Here is a 14,775-nt window from a genome sequence, read left to right on the forward strand (position 1 = left end):
AAGCAGGCTCCATGCACCGGGAGCCTGATGTGGGATTCGATCCTGGGTCTCCAGGATCGCGCCCTGGGCCAAAGGCAGGCGCCAAACCGCTGCGCCACCCAGGGATCCCAGCTTTATTCATACTTACTATCCATGCAAAGGCAAAATTTTCAAATAATTTCTTCTGTAGACTTATTTCCTTCACCTTTATTTTATCAGGGGGTTATGTTACCAGATTCTGATGGCACATATTTATATTGCCTGATTCACATTTCTATTCTTAAAACTCTTTTATTTGCAACTATGTATGTTGCCCAGAGATCTTAGGACATCCTTGTTTGTTAAACTATGTGTTTCAAATTCAAATACACTTGAGTAAATGCAAGCATATTTTTATTTGCTGAAGGACAAAAAGGAGAAGAGAAATTTTTTACTCAAAAAAAAAAAAAAGAATGATTAGATGTGGAAATTGAAATGCAAAGTTAAACACTGTTGGTTAATTCGCTTCTTCTTTTTCCCATTTGAGGCCTTCAAACTTGATAGCGATAGTCCCCAGCTAGCCTTAGAGTGTTCATAAATACTATGGATACATTCTTTCAGTCTATCAGGAATAAAAACATAAAATTTTTAAAAAGAGTCAATCCTATATTGGTTGAGGCCTAATGGTAAATGAATCATTCCCCCCTAGACTCCTTCATGTACAGACTTTTTGGGAGGAGATCATCTTACCACTATTTCATATGCAAGCTCCATTTTATGTTCTTTCTGTCCTCCCCATATTTGTATGCCAACTACTTGCCCTTAGCATTTAACTTTGTCTGGATACCAAACTTACCCCAATCTCCTCTCCTGGCATGCTAATCATAGGTAAAATGGCATAGAAATAGGGTCATTCCTATTTTCAAATTTGGAGTATAAGCCAGAGGTTCCCCAACACATATTTTTTAATGAATTATTGTTTTACCAGTGTAGGTCATTGAATTTGGACTTGCCCTTCACTTTCAAACATGTACTTTGTATCTTATTGATCTATATTTTCCTGCAACAGCATGGGAGCTATCTTTCGTGTGAGGGCAAAGTATCAGGCCTTTCATAAGAAAGAAAAGATGAGGTCCCATGGCATATGCCATGGAGATAGCAAAAACCCCAAGTTTTCATCTAGAAACACTGCTGATATTGCTAAAATCTGGATTCCAAAGCATTATAGAATGTGGATACCAGCTAAAATAAGGCTACACACACACACACAGACACACACACACACACACACATGTATATACATATATACTCATGCACACACATACATATAATATATTATAATACATATAATATATTGTGTATTATTCTAAATATATATTATGTATAGCAAGGATATACATTTGACCCTTGAACAATGTGGTGGTTAGGGGTGCCAACACCGCATGCAGAATAAAATCCACATACAAGTTTTGACTCCCCAAAAACTTCACTTCTAATAGCCTACTATTGACCCGAAACCTTACTGATAACAGAAACAACACATGTGTGTATGCTATATGTATTTTATACTGTCTTCTTACAATAAAATAAGCTCGGAAAATAAATTTTTTTTAAGATTTATTTATTTATTTATGATAGACATAGAGAGAGAGAGAGAGGCAGAGACACAGGAGGAGGGAGAAGCAGGCTCCATGCAGGGAATCTGATGTGGGACTCGATCCCGGGACTCCAGGATAGCGCCCTGGGCCAAAGGTAGGCATTAAACCGCTGAGTCACCCAGGGATCCCCGGAAAAGAAAATGTTGTTTAAGAAATCATGAAGCAGAGAAAATACATTTACAGTACTGTATTTATTGAAAAAAATCTGCATATAAGTGGACCCATTCACTTCATAATTGAGTTGTTCAAGGGTTGACTATATTTTATATATAAACTGGGATAATCATCACTTTTTTAAATGCTTAAAAGTTGCAGAATTGGGAAGTTATATGACTTCAGTGTACAGAGCTACTAATCTGGCCCTCCTGTCTCAAGGAGACAGAACAGTAGAACAGTGGTAGTCATTTTACCCTTAGACATCATTCTCTGAGGTAGCAAACCTGATAGGAAAGACTAAATGTTACTACTGGCAACAATGGTCAACAAATGTTTATGTGTCTAGAGCTTTGCTGGGTCTGTGATTCAAAATGAAGCATCTGCAGTCTTGGGCAGTGGGAGATGACATACTTAAAGCAAAACTGTAGATACCTCCCACCCTGATTATACCACAGTGGTAACTCTAGATGTTTTAGACAGGAGGGGCTCAGACATGGTAATTTGGATGAAAAAGAAATGAAGAGACTAGTGCTCATCTTGAAGATATGTGTGTACCAAGCATGGGTTTTGCATAGATTATGTTTCATATGGTGAAGCTTGGGATGCCACTGACATGGCCACCACATATTCATGCCAGGCAAAGGAAACTTGACCCCTACTTACTGTAACCCGGATCCATATCTTTCCCCCCTCTTGGCTTTTGCATTTAAAAACAGAAGGATGGAATTGCTCAAAGTGAAAGGCAGTATGAAAATGAATGATCCAACTTCTTCATTTGATGAATGAGTTTTATGAAGAAATAATCATAAGCTAACACCTACAAGGCATTTGCTAAGTGTGGGGCACTGTTCTAAGAGATTTACAGTTGACATTTCTTTTAGTTTTCACAACCCCATTATAGGTAGGTGCTATTATTATCTTCATTTTTAAATAGAGAAACTGAGGCACATAGAGGCTGTGAGACCCATCCAACATCATACAGGTAATGATGGAGTTGGGATTCCAATCCCCAAAGTCTGACCCCAGAGTCCACAGGCTGTAGACAGCAAGACTGCAAGTAACTATCTGGAGTAAAGTATTCATAGATTTTTAAGAGTGGTAGGTGGGAGGGTCAGAGGGAGAAAATGAGTGGTATCACGGAAAGATAAATATCTTTAGGTCTTGGGGAAGGTGGAATCCTTTCTATTCTGCCCTAGAGAAAAGCCATTTAAAAAACAGTACTTAGTGGAAATAGCTTTTTTATTTTGGCACTTGCATTTCTGGTTAACAAAAAGGAACCCAGGGTTTGGGGAACTTGAGAGCAGTGGTTCTCACATCAGTCACTGAGGCTTTTGGAAATCTGATGAAAGCATTCAGTCCTCTTCTCCAAAGGAGGACGTACACAAACCACTTTCAGATATAATTTTAAAAGTTTACAAACTCTTTGAAGCCCACTTGTATCAAGGTCCAACCTTCAGAACTCCCGCCTCAGAATAGCAGACTCACAGTTATAATCAGTTTCTATCATACCATCTTGATTGTAGTTTTCTGAGTTTTTCCATATGCCTTTCATACCATGTGACCCAGAGCTATGGTATCCGTTTTGAGAAGGAAGAAAATAGAAGTATTATATGTATTATATTACATGTTGGCCTAGGGCTAAAATGAATTGCGTTTAATAATTTTTTTTTTTTTTTTTTTTTTTTTTTTTTTTTTTTTTAGAGAGAGAGTGTGTGAGTGCATGGGGGTGGGAGGGGAGAGGCAGAGGGAGAGAAAGAATCCCAAGCAGATTCCACACCACACCCAGCACTCAGCCTCACACAGGGCTTGATCCCAGGAGCCTGAGATCATGAACTAAGCTGAAACCCAGAGTTGGTCACTTAACCGACTGAACCACTCAGGCGCCCCTATTTTTAGTAAAATTTTAAAAAGAAGCATTCATTTAGTGACTATACTTCAGAATTACTCACATGTATTAAATTAATAATCATTAATTGTGACAATATTCACTAAAGTCTTTTTAATCTCAGATATCCTTAATATAATACAAATATTGTGTAGTCTACCATGATTTGGGCAGATCAGAGAAAATAAACCTTTTTATTTCTAACATTTGGGCAAAACTCTCCATCCTAGATCATGCCACAGTCTCTAACTTGTCTGCTACTTTCCTGCATCCTCTCACCCAACTAGTAACAGTGCTTTTTCAAAAACACACCCTAAGTTAGCACTTCCCACTATTTAGAAATTCAATGGCTTCCTATCATTAATCATAAATTTCACAAACTCCCCCCTGCTGGTCACTCCCATCTGCTCTCACCCTCCACTCCTTTCCCTCTCTTAGCTTCCCTCAGATCTTTGAACAGAGTACACTTTCTCACCTCTGCATCTTGGCACATCCCGCTCCTTCACAAAGAACACTGAACCGTCTCTATCCTTCCTCCATCATCTTTTTCCAGTGCCTATTTATCCTCCACGTGTCAGTTCAACTGTCTCTTCCTTACAGAAGTTTCATCTCCTAACCTCAAATTAGGTAGATACCTCCATCCCCTGCCCCCAGTGTATAGTCTTCGAGCATCGTGTTCTTTCATTCTTACTGTATCACATTTGATTCTAATTGCATGTTCAGTCTCTACCTGCAAGTTTGTAGATTCTGGAAGACTGGGGATCAGTTCTGCATTGTTAAGCTCTATCTCCTTCAATTTCCAGTGCCTGACATCTAATAAATCAACACTTGATGAATATTTATTGAATAATAAATGAAGAGCAATAATAAATGTTTAAATGAATAAAAGCAATAGATGTCAAGGGTAATATGAACAAGTGGAAAGTGTTATTTGAAGTCTGAGAATGAATATCCAATAATTTAACTGTGACTCTCTAGTTTGTTATATTTTACACATATTCATTGTTCATTGGCAAGATTATGGCAGAAAGGGATTTTTTTTTCTGTAAGAAATCTTTTGTTTTTTTGGATCTGAATAGAGTTCCTTGCTTGCCATGAAACATTATAAGAGAGCTGGATCATGTTACATTAGTTTCATTCAAGAAGAAACTTGATATTCAGATGATTTAAATAATTTTTTTCAAAGTCTTAGAAATTTATGGCCTTTGATTGCAAGTCCTATGTTCTTTCATCTATAGGACATTTCCTTAGGCAATGATTTTAATTTTTAATTTTTGTGTGGTAGTAAAAAAGAGAAGTGAGTTTGAAGAAGACCTAAATGCTAGTTCCAGCCCTGACATTTGCTTGATCATCTAAGCCTGAGGCATCCATTTCATCTTTGAAATAGAGGAGTTGGATTCTAAGATGCCGCATATCACTGCCATGAACTGCGGGGAGATAAAAGTAATGTTTTTAAAAACTGTATTTATAGTGTCAGTGTATTGTCAGGGATGAACACAATAGTTGTCCTTTTATATAAAAATTTCTAAACTATCAGACTGTAATAAATATCAGCATAAAGATATGCTGGAGATGATGTCAATTGGATAAATCACATCGTGGTTCTCTTCTCCATAAAACAATTTCCTTTCCCTTGTATGGGAAAAGCAAGAAAATTGGTTCAAAGGCATGTAGGGCTGAAAACAAAATGTATTTGTTCTTCATTCCAAAGAAAAAAAAATCCATGGAGCATTTTCTGCCCACCAGTCACCATTCTGGGCCCTGAGATCAGCCTGTGCGTCGCCAGGATATAAGCTCCATGGAATAACAGTGTTTGCCAGGGTGTTCCTAGCACTGGGAGACAATGCTCCATTAATGTTTGCTAGATGGAGAGAAAAGGAGGAGAGAAGGAAGGAGAAGGGACTCTGTTCAGGTACTGGAACTCACGCAGGGGCTCTGGTCTAAAAATCCCCCCCCCCACCCCGGTTTTTCCACCAATAAGCTATATCCTTGAGTTCCTGCCTGCTCTGTAGAAAAAAACCTTCATTTCAAGTCGTAGACTGGGATTTATGTATAATAGAGATGACTCCATTCCCAGGAACTTTGGGCATTTTAAACACCAGGTGACTAGGAAAAGAACATTAGAAACAGCTCTTCACAAAACACTTCTCTGTAATAAGGTTTCTATTCTCTTTGCTTCCACACTACAGAGAAGAAGCCTGCTTTGTTCTCTCACATTCATTCCTGCATTTCTACCAAGGCAGGATTTATTTTTTTATTCTGATTGTATGCTATTATTAATTTTATAAAAAATTTGCTGCATTTTATGAACTTTGAATACTTAGCATAAGGTGAAAATCAGAACTGGTGCCAAATAAATTCCTCTAAGTTTGAAATTCTCTCATTCTTCTTAATAGGAGCCCTGTGTAATGTTTTCTGAGCAGCTAGTAGGTTAGAACTTTAATTCCAAGCTGGTCATGAATTATTGGCAACATTATTAATAAGTATTTTGTACCATCTTTAATGGTGCATGGCATTAAGGTTTGTAAAGAGTCCCAATCACATGTGGTTCTCCCTAAACTAAAGTACTTGGTTATGCTTTTTTGTTGACAGAAAGCATAAAACCAAAAGAGTAATAGTAGCCTTTCATTTCTGTTTGGCCATAATATGCATTTCAAATTTTAGTTTAAATGCACATTCCCTGACAACGACTAATATTTTCAACGTTTTCTCCCTTCAATACACAGCCGCATCTAAGTTCTCGGTGGCCTGTTGGAATAGACAAGGTTAAATGTAACCTCAACTTATATTCAGTTTGAATACTTTCCTCACTCACCACCAATTCATTCTCACTAGAGTCACCTGTGAAATCCTAATACATTCTTCAGCAATCTGGCAAATAGCCACCTTCCAGGGTAGTACAAACCTTTGTTGGTTACTTCCCAAGCGACTTCAAAAAGCAGTAAATCCTCCACAGGAAGCTCTTCAACTTCCCACTGAGGCAGCCCACTCAGGGATGTCACAGATAGAGATCGGCCTCGGAGCATTCTTTTCCCAGTTCTCTGAAACTTTTTTGAATCCTTTTTTCAACAAATTGTGATCCCAGGAGCGGTGTGCCAACAGCCGTACGAGTTCAGGGTGGAAGATTTCAGGCTTGCGGAACTTCTCACAGGTATAAACCAGTCAAATGAAATCTCATGTGCTTTCCAGAGAACTCTCAGGTTAAGGAGGAATTTTCAGCTCCTGTTTCTGAGCAGGTCCAGTGAGGACAGTATCTCCAATCAGTATTGACCTGAGCAACTCTATCACATGTATAATCCTCAGGTTTGGGGCTTAGCAAGCACTCCTTCAGAAGGTGGAATCCTCATAGGCTGAGCATGACACAAATCCAGACCTTTAGCCCTTGTCCTTTTGACCAAACTCCTAGACTCATACAGTCATCAATGCTTATTTCGTCACTTCTAAAGTGATCCAAGATTTGCAAATTCCCCTTATTAAGTTTATAGACCACTTTGGATTACATGTAGAATTCACTGGGACTGTTTTTAGTGCCTTAAATCCCTTTAAATTTCCTAAGTATGCTTTTGATTCCTATTTCTAGAGCATTAAATTATTATAGTCTATGCTTATCATCTAAATTTTGATGTTAGGCAGAGATCTTGGTTCCCCTCGTCTTAATTACTTTTATTAAAAAGTATGAAAAAAGTATAAAACCCAGTGTGTCTTTGGTTATAACATACAAAGTGTATAATTTTGACCAACCGATGGAAATTAAAAAATAAAAAACTGTTTTCAAAAGTTTAATCAGATCGCCTGATGATTTTTTCACTCATTCCCACTCTCATTACTCTGACTTTTTGAAATTCCTGGTCTTCAATTCTCATTTGGGGTTTTCGCTTCCAGTAAGCATTGTCAACAACATAGCATCTCCTAACGACCCTTCTAAAATAGACTTATGTATTTCTTTTGATCCCATGATTCCTAACATGAGGTCACCCTTTACCAATTCTTTTCAATGGTGAATACAATTTTCAAAATTGTTCCTTGAGTCAACAGGGGTGAAATAAATGGAACTAAATTAAATAAGTCCATGGTATAGATCTTCATCTATCCATGTTATGTTATGTGAGTGAATCCTCTTCTTTCGTGTGTGTGTCTGTATGTTTGAGAGAGACAGAGACAGAAAGAGAAGGAGAAAGAGAGAAAGGCAGTAATTTATGCAATAAGATTTAGAGAATAAAAAAAAAGATTTGGAGAGTAATCAGAAAAAGTTCTCTGTTTTCCATATTCCCGAATATTCTCCTCTAAGATTTGTATTAAAAACACAAACTGATGAGTTGGGAGTTGAAAGAGAATAGTCACTCAGACAGAAAGTCAGATGGAGTTCCTCCAAGATGGGAGAAGGACTCTCAAAAATTCTAATCCCTAATTTCACACTCACACTAACATTTTATCATTCAATGAAAACTAAGTGAGAGGGCAATTAGGGAAAAATGAAGACTTGTATTTGGTTTCCTTGGTAAGTATTCCAGCAGAGGTCACTAGATACATTTAGAAAATCACACATCTGCTTTGACAATGTATAATCTTGTAAGTCTTTAGGATATTGAAGGCTTGATTAGCCTGTACCTACATATCCAAAAGAGTCAGTTAATGTATTTATAGAACACCTACTATGTGCTGCTATTCTAGAAAGTGAAGGTATTTTAATAAACAGTAAACAAGTCCTTGCCTTCATGTGAACAGGTAGACAAAAGAGTTACCTATCTCTCTGGAAAGAGTTAGTCACCCTGAGAAGTTCAATCACATTTTGTGATGTTTTTGTCAATGTTCACCTGTCCTTAGTTTTCCTACTAAATTTTCAATAAAATCAATATGACCATTTTTTTAAAAAAATCAGTTAAAAAAATTAGAATCTGGAGCAAAAGTGTGTAAAGATGACAGCAAACACTGCCAAAAGTGAAAGCCAAATGTTGTATGTTTACCAGAAGGCTGTTAGGGAGATAGCATATTGAAATAGTTAAAAATAAGGGCTTTGGAGATGGGCTTATCTCGGTGAGAATTGGACTATTTACTAGCCTGTAACGTAGGGGTGATAATATTTACCTCATGAGGATGTTGTGAGGGTTAGAGAAGAGAATGTATGCATGTCCCTCCTCGAGTGTCTTCCAAATCCTGCTTCTCAGAATCCAGAGATCGCAATGTAGATATATGAATTTGACTATTGGCAGCCCAGCTCAAGCTGCTAATCTGCCTCCTGCCCTGGTCTCAATTCAGAAGACCATTAGCTGGCTGTCGTTAAATTCCCTTTTCTCCCAGCTCTACTTAGATGCAGGGATACTTGTGTGGAGGTTAGAAATACCAAGTAGAGGCTTGCTTTTCTGATATTCTCCACCACATTCAAGATTGCCAAATATTTTTACGCGGTGATTTTATACTAAACGGAGGTATATATACTATGCGGAAGCTTATCAAACATATATATGTTTGTAAATACCAAATATGACAAGGATAACAAGTCAAATAATGTGTGTGATGGTGTTAAACTGTTTTCCTTCCTAAATGGTGTCATGAAAATGGTTGGTTTAGTAATATTCACTTGTTTTTTTTTTAACATAATGGAAAGAAACTCTACTGGTGATATGGCCATTGCACTAAATCAGTTTTCTGTTGGATATAACACCTGTTGGTAATTACTCTGTTTACCTTCCATGTCATGGCTCAGTGTTGTTAGGTAAACCTTCCCAATCTTGCTGGAACCAGCAGTACATGAGACCTCAAATAATTCTTTTACCATCAATGTTCATCAGATGTCTCCTTGAGATGATGTATTTTTTTAATTTAGCTCTTTCTATCAACCTCATAAATCTCCACTTTTGTGTGTAGAAGGCGTAAAAGCTTGTTCTCATTAAATACAAATGAGATATGGATATCTGGATATGATGGTGTCAGAACAAAAGGAAAAGTCATGATAGTCCTAGACATTACCTAGCCTTATTATAAACACAATTCTGAGGTAAAAGATTGTAAAATTTAATATCAGATTATATTCACATTTAAAGTTTTTAAAAAATCGTATCTTTCACAGTACCAATTTAGGGTTATTTCTCAAGTGCTACATTTGGAAGAGAAGTAATTGGCAATTCCATTTGCTCTTTGACTAGACAACACGTTGTTCTTATAACACTGAAGTGGTTCCCAATGAATACTGTGGAGTCACTTTCCTGATAAGTGGTTATACAATCTTTTAGTGTTAATGTAGGTTGGAAGATTGAGAAGAGGGGAGAGGTATAGAAGGGGTATTAAAAAAAAGGCCAAAAGATTTTTTTCTAAGCCCATGCACTAGCCTACATATGGTAAATATGTTCTCTTCTTTGTTTTGAGAGGCCTTCCTAACATAGTACAATGAAGATAAGCATGTGTGGAAGTACATGCTTCATCATATTGATAACTTAGTGATTAAGAACATGAGTTTGATTTTTGGGGTGTGTGTGTGTGTGTGTGTGTGTGATCCCACGTTATTACTTTAAATTAATTCAATGTTTCACCAAACATGTATAACTACTTATTTAAATCCACAAATGAATGAATAAATCAATTAAGAATAAATGAATGATTGGTTAAAAGTAGTTTTGTTCTACTATCTACAGGGCATGTTAACATTATTATGGGGAAAAAAGTTTTTCCTTCATATTTTTTTAGAGATGTTACTTAGAAACATTAGCTTTTCTTGCAGAACCAAAAGTTTATTTCATGAATAAAAGCAAACTTTAAGAATGCTTCCTCTTTAGAAGATGTACTAACTTGGTTTTCCCACTCCTGCTGGGAAGATGGCCACCTGGCTGAGAACACATTTCTCAGCTTTCTGGAGACCAGCTGTAGACATGCAACTGATTTTTCATCAAAGGAATGTGAACGGAATTGATTTGTGCCCCTGACTTCAGATTTCCCCCAAATGCCTTCATTCTTGAAAAAAAATGTTTTCTCCCTGAAAATACATCATATAATATTATAATTAGATAAATAGTAATTCTAATATAGGGGGCAACATATTCCTGAGGGTGAACCAATCAAGAAAGATAATGTTAACTGTAGTATGAGCAGATATCTCTCAGGTAAGTTCAGGAAATGAATGATCAGAATACAAATTCTAAAATAACCAAGGAAGAGTTAAATTACAGGCAATCAATTATCTCATTGGCAAATAGCCTAGCAGTTCTTACCTTCAGGGGAGAGATGGGCAAATAGAAACAAGTTAAATTATGCAATGAAAAAGTGATGATGAAGGGTGCCTGGCTGGCTCTGTCAGAGCATGCAACGTATGATCTTGAGGTCATGAGTTTGAGCCCCATGTTGGGCATAGAGACTACTAAAAAATAAATAAACTTAAAAAAAAAACTGATGTTGAGTCCTTAAATCCTAGATCAAATTCATGTCTAGTTTGAAATTCAAAGATGCTGGTTTTTTTCTGAAAGTATTAGAAACTCAACTTTGCAATTGGTTAAAATCAGGTCTTGATTCAGGAATAGAACATACAGCTTTCATAAGAATATTTGTGGAAGGGCACCTGGGTGGCCCAGTCAGTTGTGTCAGACTCCTGGTTGCCACTCAGGTCATGATCTCATCAATCTTGGGATCAAGTTACCCTCACCTTTCCCCCCCCCTCCACCCCCCAAGTGAGCTCTGCTCTCAGCATGAAGTCTGCTTGGAAGATTCTCTCCCTCTGTCCCTCTGTCCCTCCCCCCAGTCATGCTCACTCTCTCTGCCTCTCAAAGGACAAACATTATATGGTCTCATTCATTTGGGGAACATAAAAAATAAATAAATCTTAAAAAAAGAATACTTGTGGAAAAATAGAAAAAGATCTTGAAAATTGTTTTTAAAGTGTATTTTGTCTCACACTAGGTAAATCTCAATGAGGAATTTTAAAAATATCTAAATAGCTTTATAAGACAAAAAGTCTACATGTTTGAAACTAAGTGAATTCTACAAGTGAGAAATTTTTTTTTTTAGGTTTTTGCTCACTATTGGTTCAATATCTAGCACAGTTCATCACCACAGGAACTCTGGGGACATACTGAGATATATGTATCAATCTGTGAGATATAATTAAGAAATTTATCTTAATTGTGTAGAATATTAGAAACTCACTTCTACCAAAATCCATCATTTAAACTTTTAAAATGCTGCTTCTCACATGAGAAAATGCTCCGCATCACTTGCCATCAGGGAAATACAAATCAAAACCACAATGAGATACCACCTCACACCAGTGAGAATGAGGAAAATTAACAAGACAGGAAACAACAAATTTTCTTAATTTTATCTTATTTTTTACTCTATATTAATTCTATTTCTTCTCTTCCAGTTGTTAATTTCAGATACATAGTTTTATTTTAAAGAATTCCTGAGTTCTGTTTACCATCATTTTCCCACATTAACTTCTAGGCGGATAGGAACTCTGTCTGTCCGTCATGGTCACTTTTGTATCTCTGCACCTGGCAAATTACCTGACACATTAAAGGCATTCCAGGAATAGCTCCTGAAATAATGATGAATGAGAGCATCTCCAAAGCTTCATAAGAAGGTTGCTACTAATTCCTTGTTGTCTAAGGAACAATTTCTTATGTAATTTAATATGTGTGCTCTGTGATATCTGGGCAGCTGCTGGTGATTTTGTTCTTTTGGTAGTCAACATTCCCTGGCAAAAATGATGTTCTTTTGTTTTTAATTACTTGTTGAAGGAAGAGTGATTTCCTCGTTGGAGTCTGGCATAAAAAAAAAAAAAAGACTCTCCCACTGGGCAAAAGGATAATCATTTTCTGTAGATTGTTATGAGCTTAGAGCTCAATTTCATGCCCTGAATGATTCATTCTAAATCAGTTTTGGCCAGGTTTGAAGGCAATAGATATCATTTCTGAGATTCCTCCTTGGCTCCTTCTCTTCTCCATCCCTAATATCCAACATTTCTAGAGAACTGGCATGTGTCAGCCAGTGTGCCAGATGCTTTATAAAGTCTTTTAAGTATTGTGTTCTCACAACAATCCTGAATGGAAAGTACCAATATGTACGCCCATTTTGCAGAAGTGAAAAATCAAGGCTAAGGTCAATGAACTAGTTTAAAGTCGCAAAGCCAACAAGTGTCAGAGCAATGATTCATATAAGGCAGCCCGGCTTGAGAATCTGCACTCCTGACCACTGTGGTCTAACCATCGCTTGTTGATCTTAGTACTATCAATGTAGCTTGCAAATATCTCCAGACTTCTCCCATTTCTCTAGTTCTCCATTGCCACCACCTGAAGCTAACTTACAATCATCTCTTATAATGGTTTCTGGGATCCACTCTTGCCAATTGAAAACTAAAGCAATTTTTGAAAATACAAATCTGATCAAGTCACACTCACACTCAAAACACCCACGTGCTTCCAAACTCTCTTAGCCTAAGTATTCAGATCCTAAACCTGGCTTACAGGATTTTGCAGAACACAGTCAATGTGTACTTCTGCAGCTCTTTTTTTTTTTTTTTTTTTAACTCTCTCTCTCTCTTTGCCTCTGAGCCACAACCATACTGGCTTTCTTTCATTTGCTTGAATTTTTCTTTCAGAGGCCATGACCCTTTCCACCTCATAGCCTCTGTACATGCTGTGTGCTCTCTTCCTGGAATGCTCTGCCTATCTTTCACCATCAGATCCAATGTAACTGTCCCTGAGGGAAGCTTTCTGTGGTTCCCAGAATAGGGCAGGTTCCTCTGTTAAAATTTCTTGTTAGTATCCTGCAATTTTCCTTCATAATACTTAATGCAATTTGTAATTATATGTATCTCGTGTCATTATTTGATTAGTGTCTTTCCCCCGAGGCTTCATGTGTATTGTCTTCCATTCACAGTGCCCTGGTACATATGCGCTCAATCAAAACTAACGACTAGATTCATGAATGCCTATGGGTTTCTGGAGGCATAGGTAGAATCTTCTGGATGTTGGCACTTATAAGCAAGATTAGGTAAGTTTCAGTGCTCAAGCATGAGTATAATGTTGAAATGTCGAAATTGCAAAGATACTGAGGATTTCTTCTAGGGAAAAAAATAGAAGACTTGGAAAGGATTAAAGGAAGGAAACAAAGAGGAAGAGAAAGAACAATATGGAGACACATCCAAGATTTTCTAACCCAGCCCTAGCATGGAAGAAAGTTGAAAGCACTTTTCAGGACCAGGAGCACTGTCTTCTCAGGGAAAATCCCCCCTTTGGGAAATGGTACATTTCTTTCCTGCATCAAGCGTCTCCATACATGCTAGCCTCATGGTGGTCAGTTCTCAGGTTAAGGAATTGAGGAAGAGGAGGGAAGAGAGTCTTTATCTTTTATAAAATATGTTTATGTCAATGAATATCTTTTTCTAGACAGTTTACTGCATACAATATTCTTAAATCCAAAACCCCTGAAAGATCATAACTCTTCAAATAGCCTAAATATTGTTAGCACTCACTGTAGATGTAGATTTCGAGATGCTCCGTGGTTTGCTCCATTACAACTCCTCCAGTGATTATGCTGTGGAAGGAGGCCCCTGTCACTGGCTCCTGTTTCCTCATCTAACACTCAGAACCAGGAATCCAATGCTCCAGAGACACCAGGCTACATGTCAAAGCCTCCCCATGATGCTTTGATTTGGTCAATGCTCTTCCTGCCCCTCTGGCAGGCGTAGTCCGTCTGCTGCTCATTCTGCAGTTGGCCAACTCTTTTCTCATCCTCTAGGTGTCACTAGACCAACGTTTTCTTGGGCTCTACTTGCTCAGTTTACAGGAGATATTCCTCCTTAAAGCTCCTTTAATCTCCTGTGCCTGCCTATTCTCTGGCTACATTTGTCATGCTGCATTTTATAACGATTTTCTGTTTGCATCTGTTTCTTCTCAAGAAGCCTGTTGAAGGTGGAATTGTCTTGTTTTCATCTTTGATTCCTGGTCCCTCGCATGATACCTGGAGCATACTAGTCAGTCTGGAGGTTTTGCTTGCTGTGGGCTTTTATACAATTTTATTTTCTCATGATATACACTTTTATACAGTATTTCAAACTATTTACAATAATACATACAATAACAAGAAGATAGCACAATTCCAATGCAGGGTTAAAAAAAAGAAATACCAAGG

General features: G+C 37.5%; 1 protein-coding gene across 1 annotated transcript in view; it reads right to left on the reverse strand.

Annotated features, from left to right (window-relative positions):
• Positions 1 to 6,996, reverse strand: part of GYS2 (glycogen synthase 2) — a 49,751-nt gene extending 42,755 nt beyond the window's left edge. The window contains exon 1 of the mRNA XM_038576155.1: positions 6,563 to 6,996. Within this exon, the coding sequence (XP_038432083.1) occupies positions 6,563 to 6,683 (121 nt within the window). The 5' untranslated portion in view covers positions 6,684 to 6,996. The remainder of the gene's footprint in view (positions 1 to 6,562) is intronic.
• Positions 6,997 to 14,775: the final 7,779 nt, after the last annotated feature.

The sequence above is a fragment of the Canis lupus genome, chromosome 27 (assembly GCF_011100685.1).
Source record: "Canis lupus familiaris isolate Mischka breed German Shepherd chromosome 27, alternate assembly UU_Cfam_GSD_1.0, whole genome shotgun sequence".
Lineage (NCBI taxonomy): Eukaryota > Metazoa > Chordata > Mammalia > Carnivora > Canidae > Canis > Canis lupus.